The sequence below is a fragment of the Choloepus didactylus genome, chromosome 4, assembly GCF_015220235.1.
Source record: "Choloepus didactylus isolate mChoDid1 chromosome 4, mChoDid1.pri, whole genome shotgun sequence".
Taxonomy (NCBI): domain Eukaryota; kingdom Metazoa; phylum Chordata; class Mammalia; order Pilosa; family Megalonychidae; genus Choloepus; species Choloepus didactylus.
The window spans coordinates 111,479,058-111,496,220 of record NC_051310.1 but is presented as its reverse complement, the minus strand read 5'-3'; the positions used below and the strand labels follow the sequence as shown (position 1 = coordinate 111,496,220).

At 38.5% G+C, this 17,163-nt stretch overlaps 2 protein-coding genes across 17 annotated transcripts in view; one reads left to right on the top strand and one right to left on the bottom strand.

The window, feature by feature from the left end:
• The window catches only part of AAGAB (alpha and gamma adaptin binding protein), a 107,076-nt gene extending 91,519 nt beyond the window's left edge, over positions 1 to 15,557 (bottom strand). For all 3 annotated transcript variants that reach the window (XM_037833605.1, XM_037833607.1, XM_037833606.1), the window contains exon 1: positions 15,425 to 15,557. In XM_037833605.1, the coding sequence (XP_037689533.1) occupies positions 15,425 to 15,497 (73 nt within the window). In that variant the 5' untranslated portion in view covers positions 15,498 to 15,557. The remainder of the gene's footprint in view (positions 1 to 15,424) is intronic.
• Positions 15,558 to 15,689: 132 nt separating this feature from the next.
• The window catches only part of IQCH (IQ motif containing H), a 301,965-nt gene continuing 300,491 nt past the window's right edge, over positions 15,690 to 17,163 (top strand). For all 14 annotated transcript variants that reach the window (XR_005216422.1, XR_005216423.1, XM_037833597.1 and 11 more), the window contains exon 1: positions 15,690 to 15,820. Coding sequence is in view for 12 of the 14 variants with exons in the window: in XM_037833597.1 (XP_037689525.1) it covers positions 15,770 to 15,820 (51 nt within the window). In the remaining 2 variants the exon portion in view is untranslated. The remainder of the gene's footprint in view (positions 15,821 to 17,163) is intronic.

Sequence of the window (17,163 nt, the reverse complement as noted above, 5' to 3'; positions counted from 1 at the left end):
CAGGGAGGAATACGGGGGTGCCTGTTTAGATGTATTATGTCCCCCAAAAGCCATGTTCTTTAACGCAATCTTGTGAAAGCTGACATTAATCTTTTGATTGAGTCACATCTCCATGAAAACACTCAATCAACTGTAGGAGAGAACTTTGATTACATTACTTCCATAGACCTATGGACCCCGCCCATTCAGGGTGGGTCTTAATTAAATTACTAGAGTCCTATAAGAGCACTTACAGACAGAACGAGCTCAGAACAGCTGAGACATTTTGGAGAAGGCCATTTTGAAACACAACCCAGGAGCAAAGAACCAGCAGATGGCAGCCACATTCCTTCTCAGCTGAGAGAGGTGTTCTGGACACCACTGGCTGTTCTTTAGTGAATGTATCGTCTTTTTGATGCCTTTGTTTGAATACTCTTATAGCCTTAGAACTGTAACTTTGTAGCCTAATAAATACCCTTTTAAAAACCCAGTCCATTTTTGGTATTTTTGCATAACAGCAGTACTAACAAACCAGAAAAGGGGGTATGGAAGGTTTTGGGTGTTTTATTAAAATTTCTATTATTATTTTTATTTTTTGGAGTAATGAAAATTCAAATTGATTGTGGTGAAGAATGCCCAACCATATGATGATATCATGAACCACTGATTGTACACTTTGGATGATTATCTGGTATGTGAATACATCTCAATAAAATTGCACTTAAAAAAATGTAGACTGGAAAGTAAGTTCGAGTCCCCTAAACCTAGGCTTGAAGGCCTGGGTCTCACTTCCAGAACAATCTCCCTTGTTCTGACCTCTACACCTTTCTGTTTTCTGGGTATGATACTGTATGGGGTTTGAGGCCCTGAACTGAGTTTGTCTGTTGAGTACACTCCTGGAAAATAAGTAATCCAACAATTAACTGACATTCAATAAAATTAAGTATGCCTGTTTAACTGTTAATTGGTGTGTTACCTAGATACGGTAAGTGTTTAATGCTTGTTTATTTTTAATTGATATGTTTGGTCTAGTTATTAATGAGTGTGTACATACATAGCAAGTGTTAAGTGTCTTTTAATTTGTTAGTTGGTGTCTTACTGCATTTGTATTGGTCAAGTATTCCTAAGGTTTACTGATTATGGAAATTCTTTAAAATGGGAACCTTTGGGCTGTATTGAAAAACTGGAAAGATTTTAGTTACAAGACTATGAGAAAAATGATTTATTTCTATAACACAATCTGGCTCAATATGATTTAGAATCAGGAGAAAAATGGCCTGAGAATGGCTCTGTGGAAAGAACACTGTATTATAGTCAGAACTGTTCTGCAAAAGAACAGAAATGAGATGATGTATATTCAATCCTTTATTTGCCCTTCTCAAAAGTATTTCTATTTTTGTTTTTTATGTGACTAATTTTTTGTGTGTGTTTGTCTGCCTGTCCAATGTTTATTCTCATACCTCTGAACGGTAATAGCAAATTAACAAAACAAAACAAAAAATTCTTAAAGGGCTCTATTAGAATTGCTTAAAGATAAGTAAGCATTTTATATATAAATCAGTACCCCTAGAGTTCCAGAGGGGGAGAAAAGAAAAAACCTAGGCAGCAGGGTTCAAAGCTTTAGTTTTTGTATTTACTGTAAACAAACCTGGACATTAGAAACTGCCCCTTGAATTTCCCTAGGGCAACAGAGGGCTAGCAGAAAAGCTGCCTCCAGGAAAAGGCATAGACGTTTTCCAGCTGTCTGGGTCACAGCTTTAAGTGAAACAGATCTAATAATTGGAAAAAAAATAAAAGAAGGGCGTAGGAACTCTCATCCCTCTGCCCTAATTTAAAAGTTTTAAAACCAAATTCAACAGCCCAGGTCTCATTTTTTTTCTGTCTCACTTTTCTCTGCCTCTTCCTCCAGGGCCTAACCACCTAAGGCAGGTAAGAGGGAAGGGCTGGGTAGAGAAAGATGGGGAAGGCGTAGTTTAAAATTCTTTCTACTAGACCTAGAGATTAGAAACAGGCATAGAAGAAATGCTATGGAACAGGCCATGTTTGTTAAAATTATTTTTTCCCAATAATACTTTTACAACAGTAACCATAGTAATCAGATCATTATTAAAATATAAATAGCCTTGGGACAGGAGTAATTGAATAAAAGCTAATTGCCAAATTTCAATAAGTAAAATGAAAGGTCCTTGAGAACTATAGAAAAGTTTTTCTGGATTTAGGTTTGGGACAAATTAAACAATTGCAGTATATTTCCAGAGCTTGATAGTCAATGTACTTTTAAGGTTATTCATAATTTTAAGATATTATGAAAACGAGTTTCTTTTTAACCTCCAAAAGAAGGAGAAAACAAATACAGCTGCAAAAGTTGCAGTGACCAAGTTTAGTGACCTTATTTACCTGGATTTCAAAGAATCCGGTTTCTTAACTACTTTGCCATTTGTTACCCCAGTATGTGGAAGAATTTAGATTTTTAGTGGCTTTGTTAATGTCAGTCAGTACATAATCAGGTTAGTAAGTGCTGTCATAAATGGGGGAAACATAATTCTTCAAATCAAAAGGATAGATATCGTACTTTACCACTTCTATGAACTCCCTGAACAATATAAAATCAATGTCTTATAATGTAGAATATTCGGGACCTAGTGATAGACAGAAGCTAGTGAAGGGGAAATGATAATCTAGTATGTTCAGTTATGTTAATGATGGTGAATTCAAAGGTACGGGAATGGACAGGGTAATACCTGTTTGTTAAAGGGATGATAAGTATCAGAGCTGTACTGAAGGCAAATAGGATTGAAAGGGGTTGTTTAAAGGCATGTATCCCACAGATCAGCACTGCAAATATAGATGCTTGCATGATATGCTTCTAAGGTATGACACTAGTACAGACAGTTGATAAAAGAAAGGTATAGGGAAAAATTCTACCTATTTCATACTAGGGACTATAGTACCACACAAATACTAGGGACAAATAATTAAGGGCTGAAAAGAGCTATGAGGTATGTTGGTTTAAAAAAAAAAAAAAGAAAAAAAAAACGCAGATAAAGAATGTCCTAAGGGAAGATCTCATAAAAGAAATGACACTTGTAAGACCTTTGAATAGAAAGTAGCATTTGAATAAGTGGAGATCTAGTTTTTCTTAGGAGCCATAACTTACTTTTGTGAACTAACATATTCTTCATAATATTTAATACTTAGGAATAATGCTGAAAAAACTTGAGTTCTTTCTGGATGTAAATCCCTTAATTATTGAAGAATTGATTATATTTCAAACATGGGTTCTTCTGACTTTTGAAGGTAGTGCTGGATTGGACTGAGAAATTTTAGGCATATTGTGAAGTAAGCATTTGTGTGTTGTAAGTATAAAGCATACAAATAACCTGGCTGTGTTCCAAACCCAAGCATAAATTTCTTCTTCCATTATTTTGTAGTATCTCTGTCTCTTCCCTCCTTCATGAATACTGTCATTGGAAGGTAGTATATATATGTTCAAAAAGCTTTGTAAATCTGTTAACAGATTTATTTCTAATTGAATGCAGGATGGATAAATAAAGACGATAGGGGGGATGGATAGAATTTTTATTATTTTCCATACTAAGATGATCACATTTTTTATTAAAGTGAATTTTGTTGCTGTTGTAAGAAGTTTGTGAAAGTGAATTTTGTTTATATCTGATTACAAGCCCTGAATGGATATGGAAAGTTGTAGAAAGTTTAAGAAAGTGACTTTTGTTTGTTGTAGTCACTGCTGACTACAAGCCCTGTGGGAGCTCAGGGCCCTCCCCAAGTGCCTTGAAGCTTGTGCACACAGCAGATTGCTTGACCTAGGACAGCTAAGGTTTGACCTACTCTCCTTGTAGGATCAGGCCTCCAGCAGCACGAAATATAATCCATAGCTTATCTCCCTCCTGAAACTACCTCCTCCCTGAAACTCCCTTAGCCACTATTATCTACAAAATATTCTATAATCCTCCCTTCCTCCCTATTGACTACACTTGATCCCTCTCACTCCCCCCACTTCATACCCATTTTCATATCTTTGCCCTAACCCTTATAAACCACTCCCTGACACCTCCTACTTTTGCGGAGTGTCTTCACATTGAGCTCAGAATCTGCTGCCATTCAGAGCAGCTCCTGAATCCAGGCAATGCTCCTGAATCTAGGCAATGTGACCAATTTCCATTTCCTTATAAGTAGGCCTGAATAAAAAGTTCATGCCTCTGAACATGCTCAGAGTGTTCTTTGGCCTCTTGGCAGCAAAGGCCCACTTGGGCCGTGACAAGCCCTGAACAGACATGGAAAGTTGTAGAAGGTTTGAGAAAGTGAATATTGTTTGTTGTAGTCATTGCTTACTACAAACCCTAACTGAACATGGAAAGTTGCAGAAGGTTTATAAAAGTGAATTCTGTCATAGTCAATGCTGACCAAAAATTTGATAAGCCCTGCTTATAATATTTAAAAAAAAAAAACAAAAACCAGTCATATACATCTTGAAAGCTATTACACATGTCCAGGGCAAGAAAGGCTCAGAGAGACCTGAGAAGAACTAAATTGTTAACCATGAGCTGTTCTACAGGTTCACTATAAACTGGACTAATCACTGAAGAAGACTCTCAATGCATAACCAATCTACGCTAAAACCTTCAGTAAGAAGAAGAATCTGATCTCCAGAATTATCACATCAAAATACTCAAATACCCAGACTTCAACAAACGATAAAAGATAAAAAGAATTGGCTCATTCAAAGGGACAAATAAAACAACAGCAGAAGCACAGACACTTGAACAATTAATTAAATATGTTGTCAACTCTACTAAAGAGGTTAAATGAGCTAAAGGAAAATGTGATCCTAGAACTAATGAAAATCAAGAAAATGATGTATAAACAAAAGGAGGAATTAGAAGTTATACAAAGAAATCAAACAGAACTTTTGGAGATGAAAAACACAATAACGGAGATTTAAAATACACTACAGGCATTCAACAGCAGATCTGAGCAGGCAGAAGAAAGAATGAGCAAACTCAAAGAAGCGATAATTGAAAGCATTCAATCTGAAGAGCAGATACAAAAAAGAATGAACAAAATTAGCAGAGCCTAAGGCACCTGTGGGACAATATGAAGCATAACAACATAAACATTATGGGAGTCCCAAAAAGAAAAAAGAAAGAGAAAGGAACAGAAAGAATATATGAATAAGTAATGGCTGAACACTTCCCAAAATTGACAAAAGACATGACTATACACATCCAAGAAGCCAAATGAATTCTAAACAAGATAAACCCAAATAGATCTACTCCAAGATATATCACAACCAAAAGTCAAATGCCAAAGATAAAGAGAATCCTGAAAACAGCAAAGGAGAAGCAACTCATCACATACAAGGGAACCTCAATAAGATTAAGTACTGATTTCTCATCAGAAACTATGGAGGCAAGAAGGCAGTGGGACAACATATTTAAAGTATCAAAAGAGAAATTGCCAGCCAAAAACTCTGTATCTGGAAAAACTGTCCTTCAAGAATGAGAGAATTTAAGACATTCCCAGACAAATAAAAGGAGTTTGTCACCCCAGACTTGTCCTATAAGAAATGCTAAAGGGAATAATATCTCAGGTTGAAAGGAAAGGACATAGTAGCCGAAACTGTATGAAGAAATAAAGAGCTCTGGTAAAGGTAACTTTGTGGGTAACTACAAATACCAATGTTATTGTATTCCTGGCATGTAACTCAACTTTTTACTTCTTACAAGATTTAGAATAAAATAGCAAAAGAAATAAACATATTTCTATGTTATGGGCACACAAAATATAAAGAAGCAATGTGAACAAAACAACATAAAGGGGTAACGGGGTGGTATAGAATCAGAGACTTCATATGCTATTGAAGTCAAATCACTATCATTTCAAACGAGTTTGTTACTGATTTAGGATGTTAAATATAAACCATGGTAACCACAGAGAAAGCATTTAAAACATACACAGAAATGAAGATAAGAAGGGGATCGATCTGTTTCACTACAAAAGAACAACTATACACAGAAGAAGGATGCATTGGAGGAAATGAGGGACAAAAACGGTGTAAGACTTACAAAAAAAAAAACAAAAAACAAAACAAAGAACAAAATGGCTATAGTAAGTCCTGCCTTATCAGTAATAATTCTGAATGTAAATGTACTAAACTTTCTGGGGTGGTTTGAAGCTGGCATGAACCCCAGAAAAACATGCTCTTAAATTTAATCCATTCCTGTGGATGTGGACCCACTGTAAGTAGGACCTTTTAATGAGGCTACTTCAGTTAAGGTGTGACTCACCTCTATCAGAATGGGCCTTAATCTTCTTACAGGAGTCCTTTATAAGAGAATTAAATTCAGACAAAGAAAAAGCCCAGGAAGCAAGAAGCTGAAATCAACGAAGCTGGAAGAGAAGGGAGAAATCAGTAGATGCTACCACATGCCTTGCTATGTGGCAGAGGAGCCAAGGATCACTGGCAGCCAGTCTTAAAGAAGAAAGCAACGCCCTGATGATGTCTTGATTTGGACATTTTCCCAGCCTCAAAACTGTAAGCTTGTAAATTCCCATTGTTTAAGCCAAGCCATTTCATGTTATTTGCTGGAGCAGCATAGGAAACTAAAACACTCATCAATCAAAAGCCACAGATTGGCAGAATGGCTAAAAACCATCATATGCTGTTTTGTACAAGACTCTCCTTAGACCCCAAAAAACAAAGAGGTTGAAGGTAAAAGGACGTAAAAAAAAAATATTCCACGTAAATAGTAACCAGATGGGAGCTGGGGTAGCTATGCTAATATCAGACAAAATAGACTTTAAGTCAAAAGCTTTATTAAGAGACAAAGAAGAAAGGGGGCAAGATGGCAGAGTGGTGAGGTGTATGTTTTAGTTACTCCTCCAGGGAAGTAGGTAGAAAGCCAGGAACTGCGTGGACCGGACACTGCAGAGCAATCGGAATTTGGGCATACTTCATACAACACTCATGAACACACGGAATTGCTGAGATCAGCGAAATCTGTAAGTTTTTGCGGCCAGGGGACCCACGCGCCTCCCTGCCAGGCTCAGTCTCGTGGGAGCAGGGGCCATCAGCACTGGGAATGAGGAGGGAGAACTGCAGTTGCAGCCCTTATCGGAAACTCATTCTACTGATCCAAACTCCAGTCATAGACAGACTGAGACAAGACACTGGAAAATCCGGGAGCAGCCAGCCCAGTGGAGAGGAGATACGGATAGCAAAAACAGCAAAAAAAAAAAAAAAAAAAAAAAAAAACCCAAAAATTAAAGCAGAGGCTTTTTGGAGTTCTGGTGAACATAGAAAGGGGAAGGGCAGAGCTCAGGCAGTGTCAGGCTCATATGCAAATCCAGAAGAAAAACCGGTTTCTCTATCCCCCTGGACCATTCCTTAATGGCCCTAATTGCCTTGTCTCTTAGCATTTCAATAATCCATTAGATCTGCAAGGAAGGCCTTTCCCTTTTTTTTAAATCTTTTTCTCTTTTCCTAAAACAATTACCCTAAGAAGCCCAATACAGAAAGCCTCAAAGACTTGCAATTTGGGCAAGTCAAGACAAGACCAGAACTAAGAGAGCTCTGAGACACAAGGCAATAAGTCCAGTGGCTGAGAAAATTCACTAAACACCACAACTTCCCAAGAAAAGGAGGGCGTCCCCTCACAGCCATCTTCTTGGTAGACAGGGAATCCTCCTGCCTGTTGCAGGCCCCACAGCCCTGAGCTGCCCCAGACAACCCAGTGTGATAGGAAGTGCTTCCAATAACACACGCACACACCACAAAATTGGGCGTGGACATTAGCCTTCCCTGCACCCTCAGCTGGTTGTCCCAGAGTTGGGAAGGGGGAGCAGTGTGAATTAACACACCCCTTTCAGCAGAATGGGAGCCTCCCTACACAGCCCTGCAGCCCAGAACTGCCCTGGGGGGATGGCGCTCACCTGTGACATAGCACAATCATCCCTCAACAGAGGACCTGGGGGCACACGGCCTGGAATAGGGACCCACTCACAAGTCTTAGGGGCCATATGCCAATACCAAGGACTTGTGGGTCAGTGGCAGACACAAACTGTGGCAAGACTGAACTGAAGGATTAGAATATTGCAGCAGCTTTAAATCTCCAGGAACACCAGGGAGACTTGACTATTAGAGCCACCCACCCTCCCTGACCGCCCAGACACATGCCCCATATACAGGGTGAGCAACACCAACTACACATGCAAGCTGGGTACCAACTGGATACCACAAGACTCACAACCCCACTCACCACAAAGACAAAGCCGGGGAGAACTGGCTTGAGAGGAATAGATGGCTTGCAGACGCCACTTTCATGTTAGTTACAGAAAGTGTACTCCATGAAGCTGCAGATCTGACAAACTACAGATAAGGGTTTTAATCAGTCTACAAATCCTAAAAGAACCCTATCAAGTTAAGCAAATGCCAAGAGGCCAAAAACAACAGAAAATTTTAAGGCATAAGAAAAAAAACAACGATATAGATAACCTAAGCCCTAGCACCCAAATCAAAAGATCAGACAAGACACAGTACTTGGAGCAATTAATCAAAGAACTAAAGCTGAACAACGAGACCATGGCACAGGATATAAAGGACATGAAGAAGAGCATAGCACAGGATATAAAGGACATCAAGAAGACCCTAGAAGAGCATAAAGAAGAAATTGCAAGACTAAATTAAAAAACAGATGATCTTATGGAAATTAAAGAAACTGCTGACGAAATTAAAAAGATTCTGGATACTCAGAGTACAAGAATAGAGGAAGCTGAACAACATATCAGTGACCTGGAATATGACAGAACGGAAAATGAAAGAACAAAAGAAAGAATGGGGAAAAAAATTGAAAAAATTGAAATGGACCTCAGGGATATGATAGATAATATAAAACATCCAAATATAAGACTCATTGGTGTCCCAGAAGGAGAAAAGAAGGGTAAAGGTCTAGGAAAAGTATTCAAAGAAATTGTTGGGGAAAACTTCCCAACTCTTCTAAACACCATAAATACACAAATCATGAATGCCCAGGGAACTCCAAATAGAATAAATCCAAATAAACCCACTTCAAGACATATTCTGATCACACTGTCAAATACGGAAGAGAAGGAGCAAGTTCTGAAAGCAGCAAGAGAAAAGCAATTGACCACATACAAAGGAAACAGCATAAGACTAAGTAGTGACTACTCAGCAGCCACCATGGAGGCAAGAAGGCAGTGGCATGACATACTAAAAATTCTGAGTGAGAAAAATTGCCAACCAAGAATTTTTTATCCAGCAAAGCTCTCCTTCAAATTTGAGGGAGAGCTTAAAATTTTCACAGACAAACAAATGCTGAGAGAATTTGCTAACAAGAGACCTGCCCTACTGGAAATACTAAAGGGAGCCCTACTGACAGAGAAACAAAGAAAGGAGAGACATGGAGAAAGGTTCAGTACTAAAGAGATTCAGTATGGGTATGGTGAAGTACATTAAGAGAGGGAGGGAAAAAATATATCTGACAAACATAAACCAAAGGATAAGGTGGCTGATTCAAGAAATGCCTTCATGGTTATAATGTTGCATGTAAATGGATTAAACTCCCCAATTAAAAGATACAGATTTGCAGAATGGATCAAAAAAAAAAATGAACCATCAATATGTTGCATACAAGAGACTCATCTTAGACACAGGGACACAAGGAAATTGAAAGTGAAAGGATGGAAAAAAATATTTCATGCAAGCTACAGCCAAAAGAAAGCAGGAGTAGCAATATCCATATCCAAAAGAATGAAAGAGGACCCCTACCTCACACCCTACACAAAAATTAACTCAAAATGGATCAAAGATCTCAATATAAAAGACAGTACCATAAAACTGCTAGAAGATAATGTAGGGAAACATCTTCAACACCTTGTATTAGGCGGCCACTTCCTAGACTTCACACCCAAAGCACAAGCAACAAAAGAAAAAATAGATAAATGGGAACTCTCAAGCTTAGAAGTTTCTGTACTTCAAAGGAATTTGTCAAAAAGGTAAAGAGGCAGCCAACTCAATGGAAAAAAACTTTTGGAAACCATGTATCTGACAGAAGACTGATATCTTGCATATATAAAGAAATCCTACAACTCAATAACGATAGTACAGACAGCCCAATTATAAAATGGGCAAAAGATATGAAAAGACAGCTCTCTGAAGAGGAAATACAAATGGCCAAGAAACACATGAAAAAATGTTCAGCTTCACTAGCTATTAGAGAGATGCAAATTAAGACCACAATGAGATACTATCTCATACCCATTAGAATGGCTGCCATTAAACAAACAGGAAACTACAAATGCTGGAAGGGATGTGGAGAAACTGGAACTCTTATTCATTGTTGGTGGGAATGTATAATGGTTCAGCCACTCTGGAACTCAGTCTGGCAGTTCCTTAGAAAACTAGATATAGAGTTACCCTCCGATCCAGAGATTGCACTTCTTGGTTTATACCCAGAAGATCTGAAAGCAGTGACACGAACTGATAGATATCAATGCGCACCAATGTTCATAGCAGCATTATTCAGAATTGCCAAGAGATGGAAACAATCCAAATGTCCTTCAACAGATGAGTGGATAATCAAAATGTGGTATATACACGTGATGGAATACCATGCGGTACTAAGAAGGAGGCTGTAAAACATATGACAACATGCATATGTTGAAGATAATGCTGAGTAAAATAAGCCAGACACAAAAAGAGAGCTATATTATATGTTACCACTAATGTGAACTCTGTGAAAAATGTAAAATAAATATTTTATATTGTAGAATGTAGGGACCTAGAGCTAGACAGAACTAGTGAAGGAAGAACGGTAATCTAGTAAGAACAGATAAGCTATTGAGGGTATTCTCAATGTTACGGGAATGCTCAGGAATGATTATGGTTTGCAAATTTTCTTGAGTATGTTAGGAACATGTTGGAAGCAAAGCAGTTAGATTGTTTTTTTTATTCCTTTGTTTTGTTAGGGTTTGTTAATTTTCTTGGGGTATGGTAAGGATGTGTTGGAAGCAATGTAGTTATTTTAGGTTATTTGTTTTTCTTATTCCTTGGTTTCGTTTTGTTTGAATTGTGTTTTTTTTTTTTATTTTTTGATAAAGTAAAAAAAAGCTATTGTATTTTAAAAAGTTAGCTTCAATGTAGTTATTTTAGGTTGTCTGGTTTTTCTTATGCCTTTGAGTATGGTTAATTTTCTTGGGGGTATGGTAGGAACATGTTGGAAACAAAGTAGTTATTTTAGGTTATTTGTTTTTCTTAATCCTTTGCTTTGTTTTGTTTGAAACGCTTCTTTTGTTGTTTATTTTTTAATTTTACAATAAATAAAGTTAAAAAGAAAAAAGATGTCAGTACTACCCAAATTAAACTACAGATTCTTCACAATACCTACTAAAATCCCACTAGCCATTTTTGCAGAAATGAAAAAGCTGATCTTCAAATTCATCTAAAATTGGAAGGGGCCCCAAAGAGCTAAATCAATATTGCAAAGGAAGAACAAAAAGTTGGAAGTCTCACAAATCCCAATCTCAAAACTTAATACAAAGCCACAGTAATAAAAACAGTGTGGTACTGGCATAAAAATACATGTATCAATCAGTGGAATAGAATTGAGAGTTCAGAAATAAATGCACGCATCTATGACCACAAGATTTTTGACACAGGTGTCAAGTAATTGGGGAGAGATTAGTCTCTTCAACAAATCCTGTTGGGAAAACTGGATATTCATTTGCAAAAGAATGAAGTTCAGCCCCTACCTCATACTATATACAAAAATTCACTCTAAATCAATGGAGGACCTAACCATAATCGCTAAAACCATAAAACTCCTAGAAGAAAACATAAGTGGTGGTGGGAATTTTATAACATTTGATTTGTTAGTGATTTATTAGACATGACATCAAAAGCATGAGCAACAAAAGAAAAAAAATAGATAAAATGGACTCCAACAAAATTAAAAACTTTTGTACATCAAAGAATCCTATCAAGTATATAAAAATACAACCTACAGAATGGGAGAAAATAACCACATACCATATATCTGATAAGGGTTTACCATATGTTTTATATAAAGAACTGTTACACTTCAACAACAAAAAGATAACTCACCTAATTTAAAAACGGACAAAAAACTTGATAAACATGTATCTAAAGAAGATAAACAAATAGCCAATAAGCACATGAAAAAATGTTCAACATCACTGGTCATGAGGGAAATGCAAATCAAAACCATGGGATACCACTTCACACCCACTGGGATGGCTATTATTTTAAAAGCAGAAAATAAATGTTGGCAAAAATTTGGAGAAACAGGAACCTTACACATTGCTGATGGCATTGTAGGATTGTGCAACCACTGTAGAGATCAGTTTGGAGACTGCTCAGAAAGTTGAAAATAAAATTACCATATGCCCTGGTAATCCCACTGCTTGGTATATACCCAAAGAACTGAAAGCAGGGACTTGAAAAGATGCTTAGACACTAATGTTTATAGCAGCATTATTCACAACAGCCAAAATGCAGATGCAACCCAAGTGTCCATCAATGGATGAATGGGTAAACAAAATGTGGTATCTTCACATGACGGAATATTATTCAGCCATTAAAATTAATGAAGTTCTGATGCATGCTACAGTGTGGATGAACCTTGCAGACATCACATTGAGTGAAATAGGCCAGACACAAAAAAATAAACATTGTATGATCTCACCTACATGAAACAAGCAAATTTCATAGAGATAAACAGATTATAAATTACCAGGAGGAAGGGAGAGCAGTTATTGCTTAAAGGATGCAGAGTTTCTGTTTGAAGTGGTGAAAACACTGGAGTAATGGATATTGGTGACAGTAACACAATATTGTGAATGTAATTAATGTTATTGAATGGTACACTTGGAAAGTGGTTAAAATGGGAAATCTTGAATAGTATATATGTTACAATAAAAAGTTTTAAAATAATTTTTTAAATGTACTATTTTTAAAGGATATATTATTTTCTTTGATTCTAGTAGAGTGAAAAAGTTAATAGTATTTGAATAGTATATATGTTACTACAATAAAAAGTTTTAAAATAATTTTTTAAAATGTACTATTTTTAAAGGATATATTATTTTCTTTGATTCTAGTAGAGTGAAAAAGTTAATAGTACATAGTAGGAGTGATATATATATATATGTATATGACATCTCTACTTTGAGTTCACTAGATTGAGAAAATAAAATCCAAACACTGTTAAATACTATCAGGTATGCATAATATTCTCTTTAAATACAGGTTTCCTGGGCTTTCCTTTTTTTAATCCCCAATCACAATTAAGATTTTATCTATAATGAAATGAAAATAAAGTGGGCATATTTTAAAACCTTCTTTTAGGGGTTAATCTTCTCATTTCCCTTTAAAAGTCTACATTGTAAGTTAGTAATTTTCCTTATATCTGATGTCAGACATCCACCCAAAATACTGCAAATGAGGGCTTTAAGTGGCAAAAAGAATAAAAAAAAGTTTCTCACAAAGTCCATGCATGCACTTTGTCCTTAGAGGTCTACTGATTTTTATTTTGTGTATATTTCTAATGAACTTGGCTATCTGGTTATGAAATATTTCCCATTATTGGGACTTTAACAGCAGCAAAACAGATCAGACAATAGAAGAAAAGAGAAACTGGAGAAACCCTGAAGGTTCCTCTTCCTGCTGCATGGAATGGAACAATCTGATTCAATCCAAAACCATACTGTGACCTGCTATCAATGAATACTTGACAAAAGACATTCATCATGGTAGTCTTGGCAAAGAAAAAACTGAACTGGACAATGTGAAACAGGCAAGGATGACTTGATTCATAGGTACCATGGTACTCAACTGCTGAATCAAAGGACAGCAAGCTTTTAAAGGACTGGGAATGGGTTGGTGGATAGAGGTAAGAGGGGTAAGTGATTTATTGAGGGAACAATTAGGAACACATGGTTCAGAATGTTTTCCTTTTTGATAATTATGCCTAGAGTCAGTAAAGACTGAAAAAGAGAAAGAGGAATGGGGGAAGGGGAGCAAGCAGGTGAGGATGATAACTTGAATAGCTAGTATCTGAATTCTTTTTCCTTTTTAACCCCTGCTGTCCCATAGCTGCAATGTTAGTTTCAAGGTAGACAGAGTTAGGGAGGGAGTGGATAGGGGCATGTGAGGAGAAGGGCCGCAGCTTGATGGAAAGAAAGAAGTCGTTGTCAATCTCCACCCCTTATCCCAAACTTAGATTCAAATCAGTGATTTATTTAATTCAATCTTTAGTGAGTACTGTAATTAAATTTTTGCCCTAGCAAGGAACCTTTTAAGTGATCACAAATGATAACCAAGTCAGAGAATATTTGTTCTGGAGGGACATCATGCCTAATTCTGTCATTTGATAGGTGTAGAAAAAAACTTTAATTGTACCATTCTTTACAGTTTAAAATGGGTTTTCACAAATATTGCATACCCTACTGAGGATGAGAGAGAATGTGCTTTAATAATACGATTTACCACTTATCAAACGCTTACTATATGCCAGCCTCTGGGTGAACACATGGATGGATTAATTATTTCCATTTTACTATTAAAAACTGAAAGGCAGAGGTTAAGGACTCGCCCAGGATTATACAGCTAAGAGTCACTGCTCTAACTAAAAACCATGCATTTAACACAGGAGTCTTGAGTTAAAATCAGCTTCACAGAGCTCTTCAATGGCCGAGTCAAACCTACGACCCAGGCCCGTGCTCCCTCTACAACCGTTCCCTCATCTAGGGTTTCTTTTAAGGGTTACTGAGTTTGACAGTCACTATGATGGTCCAGAGAAAAGGAACTAGGCTCAGTCATACCAAAAAAATAATACTGGCGGTGAGCCTATGCCTCAGAAGGAAGGCAAGGCAGGGAATAACTACAGAAAGGAGAGGAGAAAACCAGCAAGTCTTACATACATCAAGAGAAGTTAAGTAATTTAAAATACATGAAATTCAGAGAAAACATACTCTGCAGCAGGAGTAGGAACATCAGTAAAAACCACAATATCAAAATTCCTGCACCTTACACTCGCTCAGTACAGTTTCCAGAGCGCCTTTCAGATATCTCACTGGATCCTTGAAACCTCCGGTGGGGTGGGGTGGAGTGGACTGGGCGGGGATTATCTCCACTTTACAGAAGAAACTGAAGTAACGCCGTAGCAGGCCGGGCGGGCAGAAAAGCAACCAGTTTAAGAGTTAATCTGGGGTGGGGGGCGGGGGTTGGCTGGGGACCTCGACCTGGGAAGCCTCAGGCCACCGCCGAGTGGAGAAAGAGCCCAAGGACCGCAGAGGGACAAGGCCCAGGCAGAGGCCGTGGTCCTGGAGCTGGCGTCCGCCAAGGCTCAGGAGCCCTGGAAGTGGGCCTTGCTTCCTCGCTACTCACGTTGAACCAGCCGGTCCCCGGTGAAGGTGGAAGAGCAGCTGGTGACAAGTGCACAGGGGACGCCCGCGGCCATCGCTACGCTTCGCTAGCCGGTTCCGTCAGAGAGCCGCTTCCGCCTTGGGCTGCACCACCGTCCCCGGCGCGCAGGGGACACACTCAAGCCAGAGCGTGTTCTCGGAATTTACCGGCTGCCCAGACTCCGCCCTCATCCCGCTCTTCCGCTCCCGCCATAGAACAGGCCGGGCCGCGCGTGGTGTTGCCATGGGGACGAACACCCCTAGTAGGAGAGTTCAGCGCTTGAAGACGGCGCCTCCGGGAGGAAGGTAACCGTCTCCGGCTTTAGCCATGGCAGAGGAGACTGCATACTACGATCCCATCGGATCCATCTTAATCCAGGTGGGAAACGGGCCTCCTACAGCCCTGCCCAACTAAAAACCAGTAGCTCCGGTTTACTAGCGCCCACCCATTTGGGGCGCCACACAAAGACTCCCTCCAACAAACGAGAGGCTCCGCCGGTCAGAGAACTACAAAACAGCTCCCCCCACCCCCCCCCATGTCTCGCTCAGGGCCCAACAAAAACACCCACCCACCCCGCCACGTACACTCACTTTCACTACTTAACTTAATCTGGAGGTTGCGCTCCCCAGACCAAGACCATCCTGTCTCTGGTAAAACTTAAGGTCTTGTAGACCTTACACACGGTTTATCTCCCTCACTCCGAAAGTTTTACTTCAGAAAAATCTATTTTGCTCTGAGGTACCATTTAAAAATGTTATGCTCTAAAAAATTTGAACCCATGACATCGGGGGTGGAGGAGACAAATCAGACAGCATGAGGGTCTTTGGGGGCGGGGGGAGGCCCTTGCTTGGGAGTGCACACGTAGGAAAATACATTAAAGATGACTTGCATTGCAAATCAAGTTAACGTTTTCAATATAGAAATGTGATAAATTTTAAAACTCAGGGAAATAATTTTTTCTAATCTAAGGGGGAAAAGTCCTGAATTCTCCAGTGTGACTCAATTTTGCAATATTTTCTAAAATGGTTAAGGCATTTTGTTGTTTTCACAGTTATATATCATAATTTTAAAATGTTTAAACATATATTATCACTTTTAACTATTATATTTAGCTCTATTTGACTAAGACTTGAAGTGATTTTCCTAAGATAACACTCACTCACTCAGCTCTTCAATGGGTCTACCTGTTCTTTATGTCAAGATTTTGATATCTTACCTCCCATTTGGGAGAGACTTCTCTAAATTCACCTTTCCAAAACACAGCCCCCAAACTCACCCTTTTTATCCCCATTATGAATCATACCCAGATCTTACCTCACCCTTTATCATCCTCTCTTTCATTTTCCACCCTCCAAATCTAGAGCCCATTTTTACAAACTCCAAACAGTTGAAACATTAATGGCAACTGCTACCTAGAAGTAGCCAATTCTTCCCCACAATATGCGTCACACTGTTTACAAGAACAGTATACCTCACTCTGTCTACAGGAACAAGTTTTTCTTTAGTTTCTTTATTTCTCCAGACCTACAAGATCTCCAAAAAAGAGTCCAGAATCTAGGGAGAATCTTCCCAGAGACTTCTTGTGCCCAATTTCACACCTGCCCTTGAGATAATTCTGTATTCCCAAGACTGCTCCCATTGTGATCTGGTATGGTATAGAACAGAGTGTTACTTGAAAAGCCAGAAAAAGGCTTTTCACTTCACAGTGGATCCAGAGGGAG